General features: G+C 32.8%; 1 protein-coding gene across 1 annotated transcript; it reads right to left on the bottom strand.

Moving 5' to 3' along the window:
• Positions 1 to 5,239: 5,239 nt before the first annotated feature.
• On the bottom strand, positions 5,240 to 7,580 carry LOC140893126 (protein RGF1 INDUCIBLE TRANSCRIPTION FACTOR 1). Its single transcript, XM_073302193.1, has 4 exons — positions 7,358 to 7,580; positions 6,089 to 6,163; positions 5,866 to 6,021; positions 5,240 to 5,653 (listed from the first exon to the last, which is right to left on the bottom strand). Exons 1-4 carry the CDS (start codon positions 7,550 to 7,552, stop codon positions 5,375 to 5,377), a joined length of 705 nt encoding a protein of 234 aa, XP_073158294.1. The 5' UTR covers positions 7,553 to 7,580; the 3' UTR covers positions 5,240 to 5,374.
• Between the last annotated feature and the right edge of the window lie 4,784 nt (positions 7,581 to 12,364).

Raw genomic sequence — 12,364 nt, 5'->3', positions numbered from 1 at the left:
CTTTAGGCCAAAATATTTTTGGCATCTTCTTCTCAGACAGCATGCTTCGCACTAAATTCATCACCGTTCGATTTTTCCATTCCGCCACTCCGTTTTGCTGCGAGTATATGCTGCCGTCAATTGCCTCTTAATACCATGCTCTTTGCAAAACTCATTAAATTCTTTTGAGTTAAATTCCCCACCTCTATCGGTACGCAAGCATTTAATGGATGAACCAGCTTCATTTTCAACAAGTTTTTTAAAACATTTGAACATGTTGAATGCTTCAGACTTCTCATTCAAGAAATATGTCCATGCTTTCCTACTGAATCGTCTATGAAGCATAGTGAGTACCTTTTCTTGCTGTTTGATGCTGGAGAGATTGGACCGCAAATGTCTGCGTGAATTAGTTGTAACTTCTCTGTAGCTCTCCATGTACTCTTTTTGGAAATAGGGTCTCGATGTTGTTTCCCAATCATGCAATCGATACAAGTTTTATATGATGTAGGAAGTAGTGGAAATCCATGAACCATTTTCGTTTGTAGTGTTTTTAACCCGTTTTGGCTTAAATGACCGTACCTGCAGTGCCAAAGGTGAGCTAAATCTGAGGTAGTTGTGTGGAAGCATGTGCCCTTCTTTTCGAATTGAGAATTAGCCAGTAAAATGAACATTCGGTTGGCTGTCATCTCGGATCAAATAATAAGCCCTTTCTCTGGATGATATATGTTGCACTTTCCAGATTGAATTAGAATGGCAAGGCCACGCTCTTGAAGCTGACCAATGCTTAAGAGATTATTCTTTAGCTCTGGGATGTAAAACACATCAGTGATCACATGAGTGTTGCCATTGATGTGTAGTCTCACTCTTCCTTTTCCAAGTACACTCATTGTGGTGTCATTGCCCAATTTTACAGTCTCCTTGAACATCTCATTCAGCTCACAAAACGCAGCCTTGTTTCCGCTCATATGATTTGAGCAACCTGAATCAAGAAACCAAATATTTTCACGTAATGCATGATTTACCTCAACATAGGACATCAAGAGCATCTCTTCGTGATCATTCAATTCTGCATAGTTGGCCTCCTTTGCCCAAGTTGGGCACTCATACTGAAAATGGCCAAGTCTGTGGCACTTGTAACATTTAACTATAGCCTTGTTGAATGGTTGTCGACCTCTGCCTCTGCCCCTGCCTCTGTAGCTACCTCGGCCTCGACCCCTACCTCCATTTTGATCATCCACAGTCACCTTCAGAGCCTGCTCATCGCCATTGCTCTTCTGAAATTTCTGTTCATGCACAATGAGTGAACTTTGCAGCTCATCAATTGTGAGTGCATCAATATCCTTTGATTCCTCGATGGAGACAACTACGTAGTTGAATTTGTCAGTTAAAGTTCGAAGAATTTTTTCTACAATAGTTACATCCTTCATCTGCTCACCATTGCTTCGCATTTTATTTGCTATACTCATGACACGAGCAAAATATTCTGTAATGTTTTCAGAAGTTCTCATTTCCAAAATTTCGAAATCTCTCCTCAAGGCTTGAAGAATTGAGCGTTTTACCCGAGCATTTCCTTCGAACTTTGTTTTCATTGAATCCCATATCTGCTTTGCAGTGCGTTTCTCCAATATTGTCTCAAGAATAGTTCTGTCAATAGCTTGGAACAGGTAATTCTTGGTTTTGAGATCCTTCATCATCAACTCATGTTGTTCCTTCTGCTGCGCTTCAGATAATAAAACACCGGCCACTGGTTCTTTATAACCAGTCTCAATCATGCTCCAATACCCTTTGGATCTCAAGAGATTTTCCATGAGCAAGCTCCAATGGTCGTAATGACCATCGAAATGTGGAACAGCAGGTTGCACAAAATTCTTATCTTCACTCATCCTTACTTTTCTCTTCTTCTGTTTGGAAATCACTCAAACCTATTTTTTCTCAGGCCCCTGTATGGGGCTCTGATATCAGATTGTAAAGAATAGAACAAGAAGATCTGGGTGAATGATTCACTTATTTAATGACGGTACTTGGCTTAAATAGCCATTACAAAATTGAAAGGAAAATAACAACCCACTAAAATATGGTGCGATAATAACTCAAAAAAATACGCAACTAACTCCTAATAAATAGGGATTTTATTCTATACAACCATTAACTTATCATTATGAACCATGGCCACGTCTATCACTGATTTTTCATCCATTTGTTTTTATATATGTATCCTTTTTTGGAGAACAACAAATTACAATAAGCTATCTTTTCATATAGAACTGTGACTGAAATATTTGCAGTGTTCTCCGGGTTACAAGGATGAGTGTCTGGATTTACCAAAAATGGACTCTCTGAAGTTATCAGAGGTGTTGAAGAACCATTATGACATTTAGACTTAAGTGCAATAATGTTGAAAAAACTGATATTTTTTTTTTTGTGTTCGTTTTATTGTTTCTCATTTGGTGTCCATCGTAAATACAAAATGTCTGTGTGATATAAGTTTGCTTGTGGATGCCTATCTCAAGATAATTAATGGAAGAACTTTGGAAATAACGGAGACGATGTTCTTTGTTGTGGGGAAAGAACCATCCAATTACCTCGAATAGATTACCATTTCGTGGTCTTTCTTACGAAAATTATCACCCTTGATTAAAATTAAGTGATGAAATATCTTAACTAATCGAACAGTCAGGCAATCAATGCCATTGAGGTTTTTTGCAGAGACGCAGCAATAGTTGGATCTTTCAGGTACTTCTCTCCCTGAATCCCTATGCCACCATTTAATGGAAGGATTGATCAGCTGCTATTATAGGATAGTGTATAGAATATGGATCAGGATTCAGGGGAACGATCAATTGCCAACGAGGATATTTAACGATTCTGAGGTATCTATGTTCTTGTTTTATAATAATGCTAATTCAATTTTAATCTTTTCATTAGAGCAATGGCCATTAAAAAGTTCGAATCTTTCATGGCCTAGTGTGTTGATTCATACAGTTAAATCTCGCAGCAATTATACCCGCTTTTTGCGTCGTGGTTGTGAGCAATGCCAGATAGTGTGAAAGATGAAAGTCATCTTACACTGTTATGTTGTCTCATTTTAAGAGAGGAGACTATGCTCCACCGGGACGTGTTGTTAAATCTCCACCGGGTGTGCTGGAGCATAGTGTTGACTCATTTCATGATATCTCAACACCATCTCTTATTCTCTGTTTGGAATGGAAAATATATGGGAGGAAAAACCCATCAAAACACAAATCCCAAGTTTCTATCTTTTGCTAAAATTTTCAAACCACAACATAGAAGAAAAGAAAGGACATCACAAGCCTCCGATTCTTCAAAAGATTTAAAACCATCCATTCTAAAGTGTTTTTGATTTGTTGAAATGGTACCATACACTTTTGTGTTTTTGATTTATTGGTTTGATGCTCCTCTTTTCATCACATTTCACATGGCTTCCCTGCAACAGGTCATTCGATTTTAATGATGGGACCCAATGTATACATAGAAATTGAACAGTGTTTCTTTTTGAATTGAGAATGGAATGGATTGGATGTTTCAATGAGAGTTGTTATCCTCAGTGCAGGCCTACGCCCTACTCTCACTCTTCTATATGTGTACACATTACATAAAAGGCGTATTTGGACTGTGATCCAACTTTTTAGATGTAACACCCCCTATACTCTCTTTCTCTCTCTCTCTCTCTCTCAATTAATACCACACCTGTTTTGGCCATAAGAAAAAGAATCATTTTCTTGGGTTGGAAAGTAAGTTGATTATAATTAGTTATTGAATGTGAAATCTCCCGTTAACTTTAGAATTTTGATATCAAATGAGCTATAAATCGGTACCAAAATGAACCCCAATAAAATATGACATTGAGAGATGGGTACCTTGATTTGACGCCACATGCATAGCAACAGTTGAATATGGTCAAGTTGAAGTTTGAAATAAGCCGCCAACTTAGAAGAGGACCTGTCCCTGAAAACGACGGGTGCCACCATACTTTTACATCGACTCGTATACACTTGGATTTTGTGGATCCTACATGATCTTACATACTCAATGCAATCTCCCATCATACGAATATATATTATAGCTATAAATTTAAAATATAATGGACAACAGTATTATAACAAATTCATATGTTTTGAAATATTGTGTACTTAAAATCTCTGTTAATTTGGCGCACGATAAACGATCTCATCAGAGGGAGCATGTCCCCCGAAAGCCCCTCTGCCTGGGTGTTGGTCCCAATTTCCACTCGGCTCCTAATTTGTGATTTGATTTGCTCTGTCAAACATACATGTCAATCATTGATTTTCTGTGGTCATATATACGTAATAATGCATGACAACCCGTTGCTGCACAATCTCAATCCCCTCAAATTAAAACACTTGCAAAAATAAAAAAAAAAATCATGGATTGAATGGTCCATATCTTAATAACATAATTAGTGTTATAGAATTAACGTGACAAATCATGGATTGGTCCATATATGATTCAATAATTGTTGGAGCCAAGACAAATCAATCTATCTAATGATGGGTGCAACTTTACTTTGATCATAAAAATAATGATTTTCATGTTTTAAAAAATATTGTTATAATTAAATGTTAATCCGAGATATCGTCTCCTTTTCGAGATCTTGATATCGGATTAACTATACTCATTTTCAAATTCTCTCCTGATTTTAGAGTATTGTTCCACCATGTCGTTATGTTATCCTATCTGGCTTTCTTGTCGGGCGTCGCCCAATCGGCCCCCTCTGCGGCTCTAACTATTTTAATGTTTTTAGCGTTATGATATTCAATTGCCTTTACAGATTTTTAACCTAATAATGTCATGTCATATTTATTTCCATTAACTGCGCTATGAAAGAATTTCAAGCAAAAGGAATGAGCAGTCGAAAACATAAATTATCCTATCTGTGATCATGCTTCATCCCACGTCTCCATTGCGTAATTAATTGCATTTTTATATTGTTGTTATTGTTCTTTATATATAGACTCACGTTCTTTGCACGCAATGCATGTATATACATAAATTTTTTATGTTACTTAATTTTTATGTTTTTTTAAAACTTACATGATGAATTAGATATTAAAAAGTTTAAGACTGATAACTATCTAATTTAAAATTTAAAAATACAAACAAAGATAGCGAAATGTCATTTTGATACAGAAGATCATATAAAATGATTAATTTGTCTAATAATTTTGGTTTTGTTGAAAATTAAATTAAAATATAATCGTAATTTAATATCAAATTTCACCAATTAATTAAAATTTAGTTAAATAAAAACTATATACTATAACAATATAGCAAGATAATAATAATACAGACCCACGTATTTATAACTATCGAATAAGTGGTACTCAAAAATAGGTAAATAATATGCTAATTTTATTCAAGAAAGAGGAGACCTATGGGGGGCTCCTTTTCTTCTATTGTTCAATGAGACCATGCTCATGAATCCCCTCTTGGTCTTTGTGTTTCTTCTCACAAGTCGGGGTTCTTCCGGTCCCTCCGAAGTCTCGCCTCGACCCATTTCGTAATGGGAGCCACTCCCTTCATGATCCGATCCATCCATGAGCAGCCCCTCGAATTGCGAGATGGCGAAATCAGAGTCATCAAACCTGCGTAAAACGCTAGACATATCTTCCCCCCGTGTTACCATGTGATCCACCTGCGTGCACGCAATGGTACTGATATAACAGACATAAACTTAAAAGTAGTTTTTAGGTGGACATGACTTATGTGAGCATCGTTGAGAAGACGTCATGTACATCTAATAGCTAGATGGTGATCACCTCAGCTGATGCTCACCATGTCAAAACTATTTATAAGCGTGAGTAAAACGAAGGAAATTATTTAGCAGGTGGGGATCGAGGAGTGGACCTTGCAAGAGAGGGAACAGAAATTGAAAGGGTGCTGAAGAATTCTGTCACAGGTGAAACAAGTGTTGCCTGAACCATTCAGCTGCTTGCAAGACGATGATCTCGATTGTGCTCTCTGATTCAAGAATATTACTTTGGCACTATTTATCGTGTAAGGCTGCAAAACAACCATAACTTAATACAACACCAAATTAAAACAAATCTCATAAAAAAATGATTAGTACCTGAATGCATGAGCAGTCGATGAGCTTCTCAAGGTCGTCCAATCTAATGACATCTTGGTATACATATCTCCTCACCTACACCCATATCTTATTAATTAATTTCATATATAATCTCGAAATATACGAAAATTTCACCGTGCTGTCTCAATACAGCGTCTAACAATAAACATTTATCAATTCCCCTGACCACGCTCGTACACATATTCATCTAAAATCATTAAATGCTGCAACCAACTATCTAAAAGAAATTAACGAGTGTAAATAAAAGAGTACTAAATGTGGTAGTGTGGTAGTACTTATCTATGGTACCGGTATGCTCGGGACACATGCATTATCCATGGGGTTAACTCATTTATATATCTCGACATTTTCATACATAATTTAACATGTTCTGTAATCTATATATATATATATATATCCACCAAACATATGATGATTACACAACACTCACACGAATCTTTGGATAGATATAGTTATTAATTAGCTAAGCTAATTAATAATATGTATATATATATAGTTAATTAGGTACGTAGGATACATAATAATTGTTGATATCGGGAATTAAATGAGGGATGAGTGGGTACGTACAATATTACTGAATTGGCATGTAAAGACAAAGTAGACTCCGGGTCAAACTGTAGTACTCTGCGTGTGTATGAACGAAAGCAACAGCTGAGGAAGAAGCTCCTTTGCTTTTAATTTCTTTGTAAGTGGATCCATATCCATACATATATAATCATCCATTCTATATTTGGCTATAACTACACCTCCATAAAGTTCAATCCTGACCCTTCAACTTTTCTCTTTTTAGATATTCAATTTCATTCTTATAATTATACACACACATTTAATTTATTTATTTCAAAAAAATTGATCTTGGTTTGATTCATTATTAACTTGTGCATGGAATTCATTAAGAATATCAAACATGGGGTGAAAATTGAAATCATGGTGGAATTTGATGACTGATCAATGATTCATATTGAAGAACATTTTTTTAAAAAAAATAATTAATTAACATTATAAAAAATACGTGTACATAAAATAAATGATATGATTTTGTTATGCATTAAAATTGATGATTCATATTCTCTAAAGAAAGAAAAAATAAATTGATAGTTTTTAAATTTGAAAATAAATTGATAGTTTTTAAATTTGAAAGATGACACATCAACGTGTCAAATACAGATATCATCATACTCTCAAGTTTAATTTAAATAGAAAGAGAGTATATTATATTATATAAAAGTAATTAAAGAATGTATGTACCTGGAGTAGAGGATGAGAGGGAAGATGAGAAGGGAGGCAGTGAGGGCAGAAGCTTCGGCAACAATTGAGGCAGAAGATGTTCTTCTCGTTCTTCCTGCGATCCTGGTGGGCCCCGCAACCAGAGAAGAATGTCTCCGCCATCAGACCTTGCAGCCATGCAGGGGCCGCCGCCGCCGCCGCGCCACCTGATTCCATGTCAATTACCTCTCCAGCAGCTGCAGCTTCTTCCTCCTCCTCCTCCTCCTCCTCCATGCTCGCTCCGGCGATTTGCCTCGCCATTCTTGATTTCTTCATTCGGACACTAATTAGCTAGCTATAATGTTGTCCTATATATATGTGTGTGTGTGTAGTATTAGTATAGATATATACATACATACATGTGTGCAGGTAATTAATTAAGTGTTGTTGAGACAATTATATAGCACAGCACAACGTGTGAATAGATGGCCACGCAGGGGTTCAGACTAGGGGTGTAAATGAATCGAGAGCAGGTTCGTGAGCTTTTTGAGCCGGCTCGATAAATATTTGATTCGTATTTGAACTTATCGTATTCGAGCCGAATCTGAAAATGTTCGAACTTTTTTTTGAGTCGAGTTCGAGCCAAAATTATTTTGTTCATGAATAACTTCGTGAATAGTTCGCGAGACTTAATATTTTATTAATATAATATAATTATATAATAAATATATATACATTTCAAAATTTTCGGATATTTCGAGCTTTTCGAACCATAATATCCGAGCAATAGTTCGAATAGTTTACGAATATGTTCGAATATTTCGAGTCGAACTCGAACTCGAATCAAAATATTTGAAATTTTTGAGCTTCGAATCGATCGCGAACTCAAATATACTTAATTCGAGCCGAATTCGAGCCTTTAATTTTAAACATTATTCGGCTTGATTCGGTTCGTTTGCACCCCTAGTTCACTTCAGACCCTTGAATTTTTTTTTCCTTACCCCTACAACAACTTTATAACTACAACGACATAAATTGTGCCCAACCAATTGATGGAGAAGTTGTATTTTTTTCTTTCTGTTTTTCTTTTTTCGATCGACGGATTTGAAAGATGTATTTTGAATAACACTCACGTTGCTTAATTGCTTTTGTACTTGAATTGAAATTGCATAATTTGATATGATATTTGGACGTGAAAATTAAATTAAAAATGTTATCTGCTTCTGTTTATTGATGAGTAAATAAAAGGAAAGAGTAATTTAAAGAAATATATACAATAGATCATAATATCACATCGTATCGAGTTCATAAAATTTGTAAATATACCATTATATTGGATCCCGCAAGGTAAAACACATTTTACATATCTATACTATATATATAAACTACGCATGAATGATAATGAATTGAGAAAACAAATTTTACACAAATTTTTTATTTTATTTTTATTTAATATATTCAAAAATGGTTGCACAATTTTTAAGTTGTAATTAATAGAAATATATTAGTAAAAGAGTGTATAAAAATATTACTAAATATGATATATGATTATATATTTAAAATAAATTAAAAATTAAAAAAGAAAATGTGAACTGTATAATTAAAACGGAGGTAATATATTTTAAATAAATACAAGAATATCTTTCACATAAAGTCATTTCAGTGGCTTAAATATTGATAAGATGTTTGGGCAAACAAAACAGGTGCTTCGAAAAATGTGATTTTACAAGGTGTTGAGATTGCCACCTTGAACACAAAGAAAACAAAGTTTCTCTTCAACTATAGCCCCCACCTTTTTTTTTTAATGATTATACGTGTTAAATACATCTTCTTTCAGTTTATATAATAAGTTTTACATAATATTAAAAAAAAAAATCTACTTTTGTATTTGATTGTTACTTTTGTTTACTCAAGTCATTATTGTATAGAAAGAATCTTTGAGAAAGAATATGTTAATTTATATAATTTACATGTTAAACTTAATTGAAGAATAGAATCATCAATTATTAATATTAATTATTATAAACTGAGGCGTAGGGAGAAGCCGAGAAGGCAATTAAATAGAAGAGAAGCCGAACGGGTATTCTAATATTTTTTTAATGTGACTGAATTTTTTTTAATATTCTCCTTAAATTAAATCAAGAAATTATGAGTCTCTTTACCAAATACATATGATGGTGGTGGGTTCCATCGTAGTAAAAAATATAAAAAAAATTATAAGTCTCAATTTGTGGGTACAGAATTATTTTTATGTTGAGAAAAGTAAGACACAATACAAATATAGAATTCATTTCGAAGGAACTTTTGAAAATTCAAAGAATACCAAACAAAACAACCAAAATAGGCCAAAGGCCCCAACGCGCTAATCTATTCGTGTATAATTATGTATATTTGCTTTTTTTATTTTAAAATTAAAAGATATAACGAAGTTATGATATTTTCACAAATAAATATATGATTTAATCGTATTATATGAAACTGTTTTTATGGCAAAGGCAGAAGATAAAAAACTTGGGTGATTGCGGCAAGGGTTTTGAGGGTATTAAAGTCTTTTTCGCTTGATTATGATTTATCAAGGAAGGTATTTTCGATTTTAGGAGAAAGGTGCATATATGAGTGTGTTTTTACGAGATTTGTTTTAATTTGGTGGAACCTGCCAAAACATATATGGCTCGTTTAGCACTAAACTAAACATATATGGCTCGTTTAGCACTAAAGATTTCATGACCTATCGATACAGATTTTTTTTATGACAAGTCTTTGAAGGTGAAATATCTACTCTAATATCTACATTGAAGATTTACCATCATAATATTTTCACTTAAAACTTTTTTTTAAAAAAAATAATCTCACCACTAATAGTAGCAAGAAAATATTATACAGAGGTCAGGAGTTCGATTCCCCCTATCAACACCTTTTTGAACTAGCATGTCACACATGACTTGCCTAGTATGGTTTACTTGACTAACGTAATTTGCAAGCTATTGCGTTAGACCGGGGGTTTACCCAGTGTGTATCGAAGGTAGCGGCCGCGGGTTCCCACATAAAAAAACAAAAGAAATTATGATAAAAAAAAACAAAAAACCTACTTGAAAGATTAAATAATTACAAGTTACGGGAGAGTGACAATCTTTATTAGGATTTCCCTTCAATATTTGTTGGAGGTGCTAATTTCATTCTTTGCACAATATAATACACAAACTCTGAATTTTGAATAATAGCATTCGTATCTATATTGTTAAAGAAAGCGAAAGAAGACAACTAAATTAGGAGTTTTAAATTATCTAAACATATGCAAAGAATGAAATAGATATGAAAAGTGAATAATCAGTAGAAAGGATATATAAGTCTAATAAAAATATGAAATAATTAAGTGGAATAATTTTGTATGAAAACACATCATGAAATATAATAAGTGAAATGCTTTTATAAATTTTTGAAGTAAATATCATTCCCCATATTTTTATAGTACAAACAGTGATAGAGTCTCTTGTATCAAATACACGACAAAAATATAATCATCAAGTCGTCTTTTATTGATACATCGATATATATATATATATATATATAACTCAGTTAATGAGGATATATCTAATAAACATTGATAAGAAAATATTAAATTCATCTGATATGTATATAGTTAGGCTATTTCACTTAATTAACTTTTTTTCCTGATTTTTACAAATATACTTCTATTAGTCATATAAGATTTCATGCAGTAATATAATGCACGTTTAATCCATCGATTAATATGCAATCTATGATTGAGTCTATGCTACACTTGAATTAGTACTCTCCTTATATTTTAATACAATATATTTAATTTATAACAATATAATTAATTTCACGTATTTGTATTTTGAATAGGACAAAGAAATCAGAATGTTGTATATATTAACAAACAAACTACATCAATATAATATATATACTTATTTATCAAGTGAGAGGGCCTTAGAAAAACCAACTTTGTCCCTTGGCATGACTTTAATTTAAATTTCAAATTATTTAAAAAATTTTCTTGGGAAACAACTAATATAAATATATAATTCATAATATTTTAACTACTCCTTATAGAATTATTATTAATATTTAAACATTTATTTTTTGTTCACATAAATTTATTAGATTTTTTTTTCCAAAATTAATTTTTAACAAAAATCAAATTTTTCGACACAAAAAACAAGTATGCAAATACGCTAGTATTAATAATATCACTATATAATATTATTTGTGTATTTATTATATAAAATAAAATTGGCCGGACCTTTCATAAGGCCGATTTTATTTTATTAATTAAACTATGGAGCAGGTGGTTAGCTAATTGAATATTAAAAAATTAAAAAGAAGAAGAAGAATACCAATTTGAATATTTTTTTTTGTTTATAATCGATCAAATCAAATCTTCTTTTCAAGTTCAGTTTGAACAATTTAAACAATATCAAGAGATTTTTGAGGTTTTGTTAAATTTGGAGAAGGTAAAGAATGAACTTTAACTAGCTGGATGAAGTTTTGTATGAAGCTTCGATAATTTTTAATACAACGTACGTTCAGACATTAATGATGTTGAATTGTGTTCGGATTTGATTTTCGTGAGATGATATTATTTAAAAAATGAATAAAGAGCAATTGACATTACAGTGCTTAGAAAATTTGAATGGTTTATTCACAAATACTTATGTCACCTTTAAGATTTTGTTCATCAGACCAGATCAGTAAAGTAACGCTTGAACCAGTTGAAATAAGCTTCACAAGTTGCAGTTGACGAAGAATTATTTTCGATCAACAATTTCAAAGGATATACTAAATTGACTAGTATGTTGTAGATTAACAAAGAAATAATAGTCCAAAAACCGGCTTACGCGGATTTGAAAATGTTACCACCATTAAAATAGCTACACGAGTAGTATTTATGTAACCTTTCAAATATTTATTGGCTTGTTATTGATATAATATATTGTTTATGTTGTATTAATGAAATGTTTATCATACTTGTTATTTACGAACTGAACTTTACAGTTGTTCATCACAACAAGAGGGCCATATTTTACT

Source organism: Henckelia pumila, chromosome 3 (genome assembly GCF_033568475.1).
Source record: "Henckelia pumila isolate YLH828 chromosome 3, ASM3356847v2, whole genome shotgun sequence".
NCBI classification, from domain to species: domain Eukaryota; kingdom Viridiplantae; phylum Streptophyta; class Magnoliopsida; order Lamiales; family Gesneriaceae; genus Henckelia; species Henckelia pumila.
This window is presented reverse-complemented; position numbering and strand designations above follow the sequence as displayed.

Excerpts from the sequence above, each read along its gene's own strand:
- LOC140893126 (XM_073302193.1), bottom strand. The coding sequence starts at position 7,552 with ATGGAATCAGGTGGCGCGGCGGCGGCGGCGGCCCCTGCATGGCTGCAA. Across the intron at positions 6,022-6,088 it reads TCGACTGCTCATGCATTCAG|CCTTACACGATAAATAGTGC; the intron begins GTACTAATCATT and ends GTTGTTTTGCAG. Across the intron at positions 5,654-5,865 it reads TCTGTTCCCTCTCTTGCAAG|GTGGATCACATGGTAACACG; the intron begins GTCCACTCCTCG and ends GCGTGCACGCAG.